Source organism: Psittacula echo (genome assembly GCF_963264785.1).
Source record: "Psittacula echo genome assembly, chromosome: 7".
NCBI lineage: Eukaryota > Metazoa > Chordata > Aves > Psittaciformes > Psittacidae > Psittacula > Psittacula echo.
In genome coordinates, this window is record NC_137740.1 from 56,911,690 (window position 1) to 56,926,460 (window position 14,771).

The 14,771-nt window shown below is 37.5% G+C and overlaps 1 protein-coding gene across 3 annotated transcripts in view; it reads left to right on the forward strand.

The window, feature by feature from the left end:
- FNBP1L (formin binding protein 1 like) overlaps positions 1-14,543 on the forward strand; it is a 57,980-nt gene extending 43,437 nt beyond the window's left edge. Inside the window, exons 7-17 of one of the 3 annotated variants that reach the window (XM_080622567.1) lie at positions 220-348; positions 2,410-2,556; positions 3,370-3,573; positions 5,973-6,131; positions 9,237-9,251; positions 10,867-10,985; positions 11,566-11,698; positions 12,163-12,257; positions 12,717-12,865; positions 13,251-13,409; positions 14,486-14,543. In XM_080622567.1, coding sequence (XP_080478693.1) covers positions 220-348; positions 2,410-2,556; positions 3,370-3,573; positions 5,973-6,131; positions 9,237-9,251; positions 10,867-10,985; positions 11,566-11,698; positions 12,163-12,257; positions 12,717-12,865; positions 13,251-13,409; positions 14,486-14,493 — 1,317 coding nt within the window. In that variant the 3' untranslated portion in view covers positions 14,494-14,543. Of the gene's footprint in view, positions 1-219; positions 349-2,409; positions 2,557-3,369; positions 3,574-5,972; positions 6,132-9,236; positions 9,252-10,866; positions 10,986-11,565; positions 11,699-12,162; positions 12,258-12,716; positions 12,866-13,250; positions 13,519-14,485 lie in introns of those variants that run through there. The other 2 variants (XM_080622566.1, XM_080622568.1) reach the window with 2 other exon arrangements.
- The last annotated feature ends 228 nt before the right edge of the window (positions 14,544-14,771 follow it).

The following is a 14,771-nucleotide window of genomic DNA, read 5'->3' on the forward strand; positions in this document are numbered from 1 at the left end:
TAAGGGAGATGAAATGATCATTGCTATGTATCATATATAGCAATTAGATCTGTAGACTGTCAGTATAGATGAAATTTCATGTGTTTTCTGTTTCAATTATAAGGATGTCAGTTTTGATGACTTCTGATTAGTGCTTTTGCATAGTTAGTAAAATAAAATAATGCTGTAGGTAACTGAAAAACACAAGACACGTTTGAACTGATAACACTTTCATCCCAGGCTAAGCAACAGTTAAACCTGCGCACACATATGGCTGATGAAAACAAAAATGAGTATGCTGCACAACTACAGAATTTTAATGGAGAACAGCACAAACACTACTACATTGTCATTCCTCAGATTTATAAGGTAAGAAAATAGAGGAAGTAGGTCTGGTCTTTTAAAGGAGAAGTAGATTTTAATATCTGGAACTTTATTTGGGGAGTTTTAGTGGATCGCTTCATCAAGAAATGAGCAGAACCTTGATGCAACCTGTGTTTTATCATGCAACACTGCTTACAGTAATTATGCTAAGACTTCTAATGAAAATACTGTTGCATTTTCTATGAAGTCTTTCTATTTTATAGCCTTTTTATTTAAATATTGCTGAAGAGGTATGGCAAAATAAATATTTGAGACATCTGGGTGAGAGCAAACATTGAAAATTGTCATGCCAGTAAGACCTGATCATTAGTTCTCTTGATATTTGTGTGTGTGTTTGTGAATGACTTGACTCTGGCAGAGATAGAGGAAAGCATATAGGTAATGGTGACTGTGTGGTTTAATATATGTCATATGCAGGTATAAAATGAGTGGATCAGAGGCAGAAGTACTCCCCCTGTCACTGCTTCATCCGTGTTACCAGCAATCGACAGAACTCTCTAAATAATAAAAAAACCCCTCAAAGCTGGAATTGGCTCGATACTTTGTACCTAAAAAGGGGGTTCTTAAGGTGCTTCTTGTAACTGTTGTTTCTTTTAAGATTCTTTCAAAGTCAGAGACCTTGCAAAACTCATTTAAAGTAAAGCACTTCAGGGTGTCAGGTGAAGGAGAGTTCAGAAGTGTGTTGGCATTGACATTCAGCCATTTGGGAGATACTGTGGCTGTAGAAACTGACTCTAAGACATAGAGTGAGGAAAAGTAAAGTGAAAATACTGACTTTATTCAAGGGTGCACCAAGTTAACAGTGCTTGATATGTTCCAGAAGCAGAAGGGAGTTCATAGTTTTGAAAAACACTTACTAGAAGGTCTAGGATTCACAGGAGAAAATGGTCTTGGCTTACGAAAGAATTTTCTAGTATTTTAACTGTTAGGCAGCACTGCAGTAGATGTAGCATTAGCATGCTGAGGGAGGAATTGCAGTCAGCTCCCAGACTGAACAGTGTGATCATCTTCATTTGTAGCTTGGACCAGGGTTTTGGTTTATTGCCTTTATTTCTCCAGGGTTAAAAGCCATTATTGTTGTAAGATATTACTTAGGGCTTTTTAAACCTCCAGTACAAGCAGAAAGGCCTAGTCCTGCTCTCTCTTGGGACTACATCTTTATTATTTCCTTGCAGATATTTGCAGATAACATTCTATGGGAGAACCCTAGGAGATGGATTTAGTATGACTGGGTTGTTGCTTTGTTTTGGAGAGCTGAAATTGGATGCTGTTTGAGACATCTGCCATTGCTAGAGCAGATACAGGAAAGATCCAACTTGTTATCCCATTTTTTTATAACCTATTGATATGTGTGCTATTGCTTTGTTTTGGTTTTTTTTCCCACCTTTTACTAGGGGAAGGGTCCAGGGCTTTTATGATAAGAAATACTCAACATTGTGTTTCTCTTCCATTTGTTCTTTTTTGTTCTGTTCCTGTAGACTTTTATTACGAATCTTACGTAATGGTATTTTTCTTTATTTTCTTGCACACTACTAAAGGCAATGGTTTGTATTTCAAATCAAAGAGCATGTCTAAATCACGTAATTTTAATGTGTCTGATTTGTCCTGATTTTCTAATTGTTAGTACATACTGGGAAGCATAAAAATAAAAAGCAAGATAGAGGTGTTATCACCAGACAGAATTTATTTGGAACTCGAATAAGAGTAAGGAGATATAGAAATTAGTAGAATTTCTTTACTGTAGTTTTAAGTTTTTCATTAAACAAATGCTCTGAACTAAACAGGTGGCCGCAGACACTGCACGTTGTTTAACAAAGAATAAATCAGATAATATCAGGTCTTTGTAATTACTGTTCTGTGCATTTTAAGTCTGTCTGAAGGGACTGGTTTTTAAACTTAATTAAGTTTGGTTTTGTTAAGCAAATAAAAACACTGAAAAGGCAGAGATCCTATACTGCACTGGTGACCACAGTGACTGCATACATCAGGATCAGGGAGGGAAATCTGCAAACAAAAACTTCCTTTTATCTCACTTTGTGCTTGCAGCAACTTCAAGAAATGGATGAAAGAAGGACCATCAAACTCAGTGAATGCTACAAAGGCTTTGCTGACTCTGAGCGCAAGGTTATTCCCATTATCTCTAAATGTTTAGAAGGGATGATCCTTGCAGCCAAATCAGTTGATGAACACAGAGTAAGTAGAATTGAGCAACATTGTAAATGTGCATGAGCAATGTAAGCTGCAGAGAGGGGAAAGATTGACTTGGTCTCCACTTTTATCTTTCTGTCGTCAAATATTTGCCTCCTTTAAAAGTGTTGTGACTTCGGTTTTAGTCCAAATGGTCACTTTGACTTTCCATGTCTGTTCTTCTTGTGCTGTTGCTTTCTTGTGATCTGAAGATCTTTTGACACTTCCTGTATGTGATTTTAGACACATTACTAGATTATCCTGAAACATCCTGGAATACCAGCATGGTTGGTGTTTTCTCCAGCATGTAGCATTCAACCATAAAAAAGGGTGTTCAGTTAACAAAATAGCATTCGGTGTCCTGATTGATTGCTGCTATTGGAACTTACTACTTCTTCTTTCTAATATGAGTTATTCCCTATTGTATCATACTGTACATCTAGCTTCTTAGTGTTCTCTTCATTTCAGTGCTAATGTGAAAGCTTAGAAGGTAGATTAGTAGTGTGGCCCTAGAGCATGTCCTGTTTGAAATTTGGGATAACCCTTGAAGTTCATCTTTGGGGAGTATTTGCTAGATTCTGAAGAGCAGGGTATGCTTTGATCTTACGCTCATGGTAGCACTGCTGAGAGAAGAAATGTACATTATCTTAACTTGATCTCTCCAGAAGCATGCATTCTGAGCTCTCTTTCACCTTCCCATCTGTGCAGCTCTGCAATTAAAGGGAAAGTTATTTCTCCATGGTTTGGTTTTTTTTTCTCTCCGGTTGTTGATGGGTTTGCTTGTTCTGCTTTTTAATCTCCTCAATGTCCTGTGTTTAGGACTCTCAACTAGTGATAGACTGCTTCAAATCCGGTTTTGAACCTCCTGGAGATTTCCCATTTGAAGATTACAGTCAGAATATTTACAGAACTATCTCTGATGGAACCATCAGTACGCCAAAGCAGGAGGGAATGAGAATTGACACAAAAACTACAGTGGGCAAATCGAAAGGAAAGCTGTGGCTATTTGGAAAGAAGCCAAAGGTAACAATTAAGAAATTATTATTTGAAATACTAAAATGTGAGGATCTAGAGTGCATGGAAGCAGCAATTTATCTTTTTTTAAGTAACCTTCCCCTTGCCTGCCACTGCCTTCTAAAACACATGTAGGGAGATCTGAAGGTGTGACTGGGGTTGGACACCTGCCACATTACATAACAAGTTGTCACTGGGGGAGGTTTTCTGATTTTTCTTCCAGTCCTTTGTGCCTGGGAATGTTTTTAATGGTTATTTGATAGAGGTGGCTTCCTCTTTCTGAAACGTTTCTGAGATTCTGGAAAGACTTCCTGCAGTTGCATAGGAAAGCTGTTAATTGTGAATGTGAAAATAAGGGGGGGGGGGGTTGTGCTTTGAAATTGGGCAGACTTCAGATCTCTGTTACACTACAGAAAGCAACCCCTTTCTAAATGTCATGTTTTGTAGATGCTTATATATAGGAGTGTCATACAGATTTTTATTATACCTGCTGCTACTTATAAAAGGTTGAGGTTTGTCTGAAAACACTAAAATTTACAGTGCCTCATTGATAAAACTGACTGGTCATGTTCTGTACAGGTAAAAGTCCCAGAAGAAATATTCTAGGGAATAGGTAACAATACTCAATAGGTATTAATAGTTAATAGGTAACACTACATAGCATGCTCAAGAAAAAATGCAAAGCAGAGACCTTATGCCTTTCTTGTATTGCTCTGTGAGTTTTGGTTAACACTTTCTGTGCAAGATGCATTCATGGAATAACAAAAGAGATTAACAATACATGCATTAGCTATATAAACGATTAATGAAGCATCTACATATTAAAATCTTCTCCTAGGTCTCTGTTTAGTATTGGAGCGTATCAGTGAGTCACTTTAATGATTCCCACAAATTTATATGGGGTTATTTTAATGCTCCTAGTCAGTTTCTGCCATTTATTTTAGGAAACTTTTCTTAGAGCTTGTTAGTGGTAGGACTTACTTTCCACTTGATAGTATTCCAAGAAAGCAGATTTTCACTGACAGGATATTGCCGAATCCTTGTTCCCTCCTCAGTGTATTATGCAACTGCAGCTGTGTCTTAAAGTGAAAACTCTTTACTTTCCATGCAGTTTAATTAACAACTGATGTATCAGTGCATTAGCATACTTATTGCATCTGGCTGCAGAAGGGGTGAGATCAGCCTGTTCAATTTGACAACAATACATCTCTCTGAGAATCTGGGATAGGGAAGCTATGAAAATACACACTGGTTTTCAGTCTGGGCCTTGGCTTTTACTGTAGTTGTAAAAAATCCCCATGTCTGATGACAGCTGAAGAAAGCTGGCAGGGCTGTCCTTACTCTTTCTTCTCTGCAGTTTATTCCCTTTGTATGTAGCATTCAGAGAGCCTTCATGTTTACTGTATGGAATCACAGATGTACATGTCTTTATACGTATGATATGCATCTCTTCCTTAAGGACCTGGAGGAAATGGAATATTCTGTCCCATTTTTTTTCACCTGTTTTGGGGGAGAATGGAGAAGTGCTCTACTGAACAGCAGCTGGGAGCAAATACTGATTGGGAGATACATATTTAATTCTAGATGCTAGTTAAAGGTTTTATAATACATTCTTAGGCTAGCTAATAGAAAAATGGGTTTTATTGTAGCTGTTGTACTCATGGTGGCCTTTGGGCCTTCATTTAGCTGAAACTATGGCTGGTTTTGACTTAGAGATACATGTTTACCTATTTTTGATGTTGTCAAAGACACAAGTCTTTTGGAAAGGGAACAGTTTGTGCAACAGAGGAAATAGAATGGGAAAAATGGAACTGGGAAAAAGCAGCAGAGGTGTGAGACAATACAAAAAGAGAGAAGCAATCTGAAAAAGGGTGGGGGGAAGAAAGGGGAGAAAGTTCTGGTAATGGTATCTGTTAAGAACTCCATGCAGCCATGTGTCAGTCCAGCTTGACTACAGACATGGAATAGACTCGTTGTTGGAAGTCATCCTCATAGAGGTACCTAATAGTTCTATTTCAGGTTACCTGGTAGGGTACATAGAAATGTAGGGAGAAACAGTGAGGAGGAGCACACAGGCTTCCAGAATGGCTGTAACTAAAGGTGGGAAAAGCAAAACTTCCTGGTTTAAGAGAAAGGCGGTGTGGGGATCTTGTCAGGTTCTCTTGGAAATGTTGATTCCAAAGCTTTCTTGAGTATGCCTTCATTCTCTTCACCAACCTGTAACTCTGAATATTACTTCATGACAGAAACCCTTTAAAAAACCAGTGCAGTTACAGCGTAAATGTGTCTGGAACATTATGAGCAGTTTCTGTGTTAGATGGGAATTTTATGTCTGTAAGACAGATTTTTCATTTTAAAATCACTATGAACATTTGGCTTATTTATTGCTTTCTTTATTTCCACATTAGCCACAATCCCCACCACTAACCCCTACTAGTTTATACACATCCAGTACTCCTAATGGGTCCCAGTATCCCATATTCTCCATTGAACCAGTGCATTATTGCATGAGTGACATAAAAACAGGGAAGCCCAGAATTCCTTCTTTCAGAAGCCTCAAAAGAGGGGTAAGTTTGATAACAAGTTGAAATGCATGATGGGCTTTGAGCTGTGTGTTTGTGATGTGGCTTTTCTCATGCTCTTCACCCTCCTTATAAGGCTTGCTTTGGTAAAAGTAACACTGTGCCTGTCAGGTCACTTTTGGGATTCTTTGTTTCATGTTACACTGAAGTTACCAACAGGTTAAATACAAAAACAAACTAGAAATAGTCTCTGTGGCATTCCAGATACTTGAACCTTAAAGAAAGGTGTTATAAAGAGGGTGCTCAGCATGTGTTTGATACCTTTCTTCATTGTTGTTCACATTCACAAATGTTTTCCTTCCATCATGTAATGTGTTTTTTGCAGTAATTTATCATTGAGTATACAGTCTCACCACAAAGACCATCTGACAAAGCAGATGTCTTACTTGCTGGCTTTTAATTGCAATAATAGGAGTTGATGATGAGACACTGAACTGAGAAGGGAGGAATTTCACTTCTTTTATACATCAAATGCTGTAGCACACAGTGCTCTTCAGATTTTGCAATACTGATTTTTTTTTTATTTTTTTTTTTTTGAAACATTACACTTTTAATGCATTTTCTGGTGAATACCTTGGTTTTTATTCAAGGTTCTTTGGGGTAAAATTATTGACAAGTTAGTGCCAAATGCCACCTTCTGAGATCTATCGATTCATTTACTAATTTATAGTGGCATGTTCTGCAAATAGCAATTCAGAGACAATACAAAGGGAAATGCTAAGTGGTTGCCTAGCAACATTTATAGTACTGGTGATAAATGTGCTGGCACTCTGCTGTTATGCAGTGCAGTCAGTATAGGCTGCCCAGTTTCTGTATGTTCTATTATATTTATTGATCCAAATTGTTGGATGCCTTTGAATTATATATAATTCATATTTGAGAACAATATCGACTTGCTGTCTCATGTGCAAGAGTGGTTGACTACTGCTGACATAACGTGAAGATCAAAGTACAGCAGTGTTATGTTGCAGTAAAGTCATGATTTAGAGGCTACTTTGCTACTGTTCTGAAGTGTAATGAGTTACACTTAGAACTTTCTTTAAATCATGTTGTGGCATCTTATTTCAGGTCCCCACATACCTTGGAAATAACCTTTCTATAACCACGATTTTCTAGAAGGTTCTTGTGTTCCTTCATGCATTTATGGAGGACAGTCTCTCCTTTCCCCTTCTGAGTCATTTATCTCATAATTTCTGATGGTCACTAAGAGAACATTCCTCCTTTAGTTCTCACTGAGGGGTTAGACAGTTGTTGAAATGGCTCAGGTCTTGACTATACTTCCTTTTGCTGATCACTAAATGTATTGACTCCTGGTTCACAAATCAACACCTGTAATACAGCAGTTCTTAAACCTCCTACTGAAGCAAAAGATCATCTTCCAACAACTACAGAATGCTAATGGAAAATTAAACCATATTTTTAATTTTTTTTCAGTCTTAAATTCCTTTTAATTACTGTTCATGTTGTAAAAATGAATTAATGTAATACAGAATAGATCTCCATAAAATAGTATTTGAGTCAGTAGTATTCTACAAATCTGGATAAACTCAAATATCCCACAGGGTTCAATAGCTAATAGCTAATATCTGTAAATCTTCAAGATGCATATTTATCTATTTTGAATCTCCTTGCAAGCACTTCACCATACTGAGTGTCTTTTGAACTGAAATTGATACTGTAATCCTAATAGTTCTTTTTATATCATTGATCAGTCTTATTTTTACAATATATCTTGATTCAGTACTTCCTAGTGGCTAGTATATGATGCCGTTTTCCACACTTTGTCCCTGGAAAATGTCATTTGAGGTATTGTCATTTGAGGTATTGACATGCAGAGCTAACATCGGCATGTGTCAGGCTGATGTGTGAGTGTGCTGGCTGTTCTGTTGAACACGCCCAGTACAAGATTCCACTTCAAGGCAATGTTGATCACAAGCCAGACTGCCCTCATTCTGTGCTTCACCCGCAGATTTTCCTATTCTGATGTACAGCGAAAGCAGCAACAGTAGCTGTAGGACAGGTTAGTGTAAGCAAATGTAGCTGGCTTTATTAGGGCTGGTGTTACACTCTTGCTTGCTATCCCTTGAAACTAACATTTCCAGATAGCATTAGCGCTGCTGAGAGGTCTGTGCTCAGTGCCACCCAATATGTGAATAGATGCATTGTCAACAGTGATATATAAACCTCACTTATGTTTTCATGGAAGACCTTTTATAAAGGGAACAGGAAGTTTATTCTATTATTTTACATCTTTGGACTTTACTGAGGTTTCTTACCAAAGTATCATTCAAAGGTGCTTTACTTTCCTGATTTAGTGTGTGTGTGCCCCTACCAACAGCATTAACAATGGCTGAGGATCAGAAATTATGTCAGATACATATCTGCTCAGTTGCCTGGTGTATCTCTGGAAAGGATTATCTGAAGGCATTGCAGGTCTTCAAAATGCTGTGAATGCTTGACTCAAGATATGACTTCTGGCATCCCCTGTTTTTGTTGCTTCCTGTAAGGATAAAGCCTTTACTCTTTAAAGGTTTTTATTTTATCTGGACTAGAGCCTTTCCAGGAGAGCGGCCATGACCCAGATGCTGTTTTCAAGAAGTCAAGTTACTAACTTCTAAACTTGAAAAGTATCTTTGTTGTAGTTCTACAGTGATAATAAATACATTGTAGAAATTAGGTTTGTAAAAGTGATGGTAGTGGATTGTTACTTATAATTAACAAATTACCTGCATATGGCTGATCAGTCCTTCATCATCATCAAATTCTGCTATTTTGTGCACTGTTTGCTGTGTGTTTGTTTCTTCTCCTACAATAGAATTTCTTTAACATATTTATTATTCAGAACACTGAAATTGAAAAGTAGTTTAATGAAGTTGTGTTTGGAATTTTTTAAGTTAAACTACCCATTATCACCTAGTAATTAAAGCAGAAGTGCATTTCTGATCATTGTATTTTGCTTGTGCTTATAGTGAAGTGTGGTTTTTATGAAATTATAAATCTTAAGTAATATTATAAAGATACATTTTTAGGATCTGGTTGTTGCATGTGAATAATTTCCCGTTTCTTTCTGTTTTCAAATGAACTGTGCAGTGGTCGGTGAAGATGGTAAGCCCGTGTGCTGATCTGTCTGCTGTACTTCTGCTAAGATAGCATGAAAGTAACCTTTTGAAAGTGTTTCCATATCATAACTGCTTTAAGTCAGGTGCTGATATACATCTTCAGATGTCCCACTTATACATGCAGTCTTCTCAATCATCCATGCTTAATGTAAGACAACTAGACTTGTCATCTGGCTGCAACTAAATCTGTCATTTTGGAATTCTAGGGTTGATCAGTTGGTCATGATGGGAAATACTGGGTGATTTTGCTTTGTCAGGAAAATTATTAAAGCAGCATCAAATAGATATATGAAAAGATTACAAGCTGGCTTAAAGGAGAAATATTGAATACTGCAAAACTCATTCCTTGGGATTTAACAAAAAAATTGCAGGGAAGAGATGTTCCTTTACTGTTAGAAATCCTAGAAAGCTGTGCTATGAAATGAAAACCACACCTTAATATTATTATTTTGCTGAGTAGATCAGTAAAACTTCACAAAAAGACCTCTGTCCTTCTGATTGTTGCTGTAGTTTTAACTGACCTGTGAGGAAGAATGATAAGGATGTGGTGGTTGTCTTGTTCCTTCACAGTGTGCAAAAGCACCTGAAAAGATTTTATTCTTTTTTTCCTCCAGAAAGAAACACTTCTGCTTTATTTTGGACTCAACGTGTCTTGATTTCCCTCCTTTTGTGGTGTCTTGTCCCTTCTTAAGAAGCAGTGAGATTGTGATTTTTACAAGTGCAAAAGAATCAAGAAGCTGAGGGGCAAGAGGATGTTAAGAAGGGGTGGTGGAAACTTGGCACCTGAGCCTAAGACTCTCTGTGTCAAATCTCAACAGCCATGTTTCTGTCAAGTTTCTTCTTGACCAGTTTGGTTGGGCAAGTAAACAAATAAGTTTAGAAAGTAAGAGGTTTTATCCGTCCCTGAAACATTTTTTATAATTATTTCAGGAAACTGAAAAAAAGTGGCTTTGAATACTTGACCAAGTTTTGAATCAGATTAGTAAATTTAATAAGTTTAAGCCAAAATTTTGCTGTTACAAAGGCCTTTTCTATGAAGTAGTTTGACTCAAGATAAAATACATCTAATGTGTTTTCTTAGCCAGATTGCTGAACTTCCAGAAGAGGACTAGAGTAGTAGTTTGGAATGAATATCCAGTATTTTTCATAACATCCAAATCGCCATAGAAGATGCACTCCAGAGAAAGATTCAATTATATACATATTATCATTAGTATTATTACATACCCATCTTAGATTTTTGTTCAGACTAAAATTACTCTCTAGTAGGTAACTGTGTCCTTTCTAAATCTGCTTTAAGTGCAGTGGATGTAATAGGAGGCACATGGCTTAGCTTTTCAGAAAAATAACTGTCTCCAAATTTTGAACTACATCTGCAAGCCAACTGTTACAGAAGGCATTGAGAACCCTGAATGAATGACTACGACCTGGCAGCAAGAACGTGCATTTCTTCTGTTTGGGTCTGGTTTAGAGCTGTGTGTTAAGTAGAGGTTTTCAGAAGGTCCATCCTGCTTCCAGTGAATGCTGTCCGTGTTTGGGTATGTCAGTTCAGCTCTCCAGATGTGTAGGTGTCACTTGTTTAATAGTATTTTTATTTGCAGGGCCCTGCATTAGAAGACTTCAGCCATCTCCCACCAGAACAAAGACGCAAGAAACTGCAACAGAGAATCGATGAACTTAACAGAGAACTACAGAAGGAAACAGACCAAAAGCGAGTGCAGTTTTTTTGAGCTTTGTTTCTCTCTGTTTCTTTTCAAGTCCCTTACCTAAGCCAACAGTGCTCAGAAGCTAAGAGAGAATATACTAGCCCACACTATTAGAAAGCATTTTTTGGTTCATGGTTTATTGTACGTAAGTTCAGTTAGCATTGCTTCCTTCTGCTTTGCTATAATACACATTTTGATCCTGATGTTGCATAGGGAACTCTGTATCTAAAATAATGCATAGAAAAATCAAGGTTGTTGAGCAACTGAGCTGTAACTTAGTGCATTAAGAACAGAATGTTATTCATACTTAGGAAAATGTGTATAACAAACAATATGGGAAACAGTAACGAGACTGGATAGAGAAGAAGTTATAGTTGGGGTCCTTGTGTGCTTGTGCATGACTTAAGAGGCAGGCAGTGCTAAGGCAACAGAATGGGAAAAGGACCTGGTTGTGGTATGGGAGCAGTAGTTCATCATGTCCATGCTTAGTATCTGATCACGGATCAGGAGCTCATACACATAAGCGTTATTTTAACTTTAATGAACTGGTACTGATGTGTGTAATAAGTATTATTTGGTTTTGTACCTTTTTAGAGATGCTCTCATCAAGATGAAGGATGTTTATGAAAAAAATCCCCAGATGGGTGATCCAAGCAGTTTGCAACCAAAATTAACTGAGACTATGAGCAACATGGATCGTCTGCGGATGGAAATACATAAGAATGAGGTGAGACTCTAAAACAATTCCTTGGAAAATGTAAATGAATGGTAAAGTTGTAGTTTGCTTTATAGGTTTGTAAATGCAGCACCTGGAGAAACTACCTGATTTAAGAAAGTGCTTTTGATGTGATTGTTTGTAGGGTGCCATATTTTGAAGTATATACATCTAGCTAAGGATTTACGTTATTAAAGATGTACACTGTTCAGAAGGATACAGAAGTTTTACTTTACAGAAGAATTTCTTAATACTCACTTAATCTGAAATTTTTATGTGATTAAAGATAATTCTTCTCCTGAAGACTGTGGAGTATGGGCTAAGCATGAGGGATAGGTGAAGTGATGGTGAGACTTTCCCTGTCAATGCAGTGTGTGTGTGTGACTGTACGCAGTTACGTGTGTGTATTAAATGGTCTTTGCTGGTTTAGAATCAAATTCTCTTTGACACCAATATTTGTCTTTTTTTCCCCTAAGGCCTGGCTGTCTGAAGTTGAAGGTAAAGTAGCAGCCAGAAGTGACAGGAGGCACAGCAGTGATATCAACCACCTTGTAACACAGGGCAGAGAGAGGTCATTATTCTGTCTCTACTACTTTTATCTCTTATGCTAGAATGAGTACATCTCTTTGATAGTTAACAGTAGGTTGTTACTTATCCCCTGAAAGTTTATATCCTTTTAAAGGAAGATCTTAATGGTTGTGAAGTCTAGAGGTCATTTCATGTCATTATAGTAACATTGACAAAGTGAGTGTAATCGAAACGCACTCAAGAAATAGCCTTTTAAAACTGTCTGATTCTGTTGCTTAAGATTCAGTTGCTTATTGTTGAATTTACATTTGTTTTTGTAGCACAATTCAGTCCAAGCCTTTCCTAGGTCAGTGTTTTCAGAAAATCACCTCCTACAGTACATACAGAAAAGACTAAAGGGCCTTCCCAGAGTGATTTTTCCCTTGCTTGTGATACATGTATGTTCCAAGTTTTAGAGCTAAGAACTGCTCAGAGTTCTCACACTCCAATCGTTGCATTATAGCCCTGAAGGCAGTTACACGGATGATGCCAGTCAGGAGGTTCGAGGCCCACCACAGCAACATGTGCAACCCAGTGAGTTTGATGATGAGTTTGAAGATGATGATCCATTACCAGCTATAGGACATTGCAAGGCAATATATCCCTTTGATGGTAAGGTTCACAGCATGCACAGTCATTCCTTGACTACAGGGCATGGATTATATTTTATGGAAAAGACAGGTAAAATGATTTAAAGTAAATCAACTGCATGAGCAATGAGCTGCTTATGAGACTTGTGGAAATACTTTACAAATCATTTGAATGCGTGAGCAGTGCTCTTGTGCTGTTTTAAGATAAACATTAGCACAGCATTGGCAAATATTCAGCTTTACAGTCAGAGTAGGTTTTTGTCTGTAAGCCTGTTTGAACGTATGTTATCTTGCACAGATTTTTGGTTCTTCCTGTTCATATATAATCTGGAAACTGTGCCCTGGGAAAAAGATGACTTGAAATTCTGTCTGAACATTGAAACTTATTTGCCTCGTGTTTTTCCCAGGTCATAATGAAGGCACTCTGGCAATGAAAGAAGGGGAGATTCTGTACATTATTGAAGAGGACAAAGGAGATGGGTGGACAAGAGCTCGAAGACATAATGGAGAGGAAGGCTATGTGCCAACATCATATATAGATGTAACACTAGAGAAAAACAGCAAAGGTGCAGTAACATATATCTAATGATAAACTGGCAGCTTTCAGTTGTACATTCCCCAGGGAAAATAGTGTAAAAATAATAAGTTGCACAGGTTCATGGAAAGCATTATGATAGCAGCAGTGGTGTGTTGTTTGCAATGTGAGTTTGCTGTAGTTTTTTTCAGAGATGATCACACTAAATTACATATCTGTCTTAATGCTGGTCAGTAATTCTGACCAATGTCTTCTGCTTTAACTGATCTACTACAGTTCCTGCTTTACAAACTACTAGATCCAATTCAGCTATCATACTGCAAAAGACCAGATTCTGCTTGTTCTGTAGAATACTTTGTTTTTATAGAGAGCTGAAAAATGGCTTAGGTTTAAAGATATTTATCTCAAGATTTACCATAGCCATTTTTATGACGTAGACTAAATATTTAAAATAGAGGGTTTTTTTCCTCTAAGAACTAACTGAACTCAGTTACTGAAAATTATTAATTTCCTTCCTTAACAAATTCTTGGCAGTTTTCACTTCTTAAACAGGAAAATGTTTTCTGATTCTGAAAGCTCAACAACAATACTCAGGAAAAAACATTATGATTAAGGAGGACAGAAAGTCCACTGACCTGCCTCTCCTTCCTTTTCAGAGCTTGTAATGTAGATTGTTGTGTATTGGACACAACTAAATTGTTTTAACTCTAGATACCTTGAAGCAAAGAAAGAAAGAGACCATATGTAATGGTTGATATCTTACTGAAACCTCTCTCTGCTCCTGAAATAGAATGATGTTATATTCTTAATCTGTGCCTGTAAGATAAGTGTTTGAATTGCATCATGTTTAGTTTGAAATCAAAGTCTTAAATGTACAGCAGTTCCCCTCTCTGAGGATTGGAAATGACATTGCTCTACTTCATTACTAGGGTGAAAGAAAAAAGCTAATCTAAAAGCTGTGGCTTGTGTTTCTAATAAGAGTCTGTGGAATTAAGTACAAGGCTGATGTGTAGCCACTGAGAATGGCCTGTTAGAACCAGGCACGCTTCTCTGTCTTCTAAAGGCCTTCAGTAACTGTGTTCTTTTCTTTTTCCTCTTGGACTGCAGGTTCCTGAAGCGGGTTTCTGAGAAAATGGGCGAGATCTTGAAGGAGGTTACATGCAGCTGCTGGGGGGTGGGGGGGGGTGGGGTTCTAGACTGGGAGGCCCAAGGGGAAAAGCTAGTTGCATGAATGCATGCAGACATACATTTAGTCACTAACATCTTAGCATCTCCATACATAGGTAAGGATGGTAATACAAATTCTTCAATCTGTGGAGGAAAAGAGAGTTCCATTACCAGAGTAACAAGGCTACTGCTCCTAAAATTGCTTTATTTTCATTGTCTAAGTTGT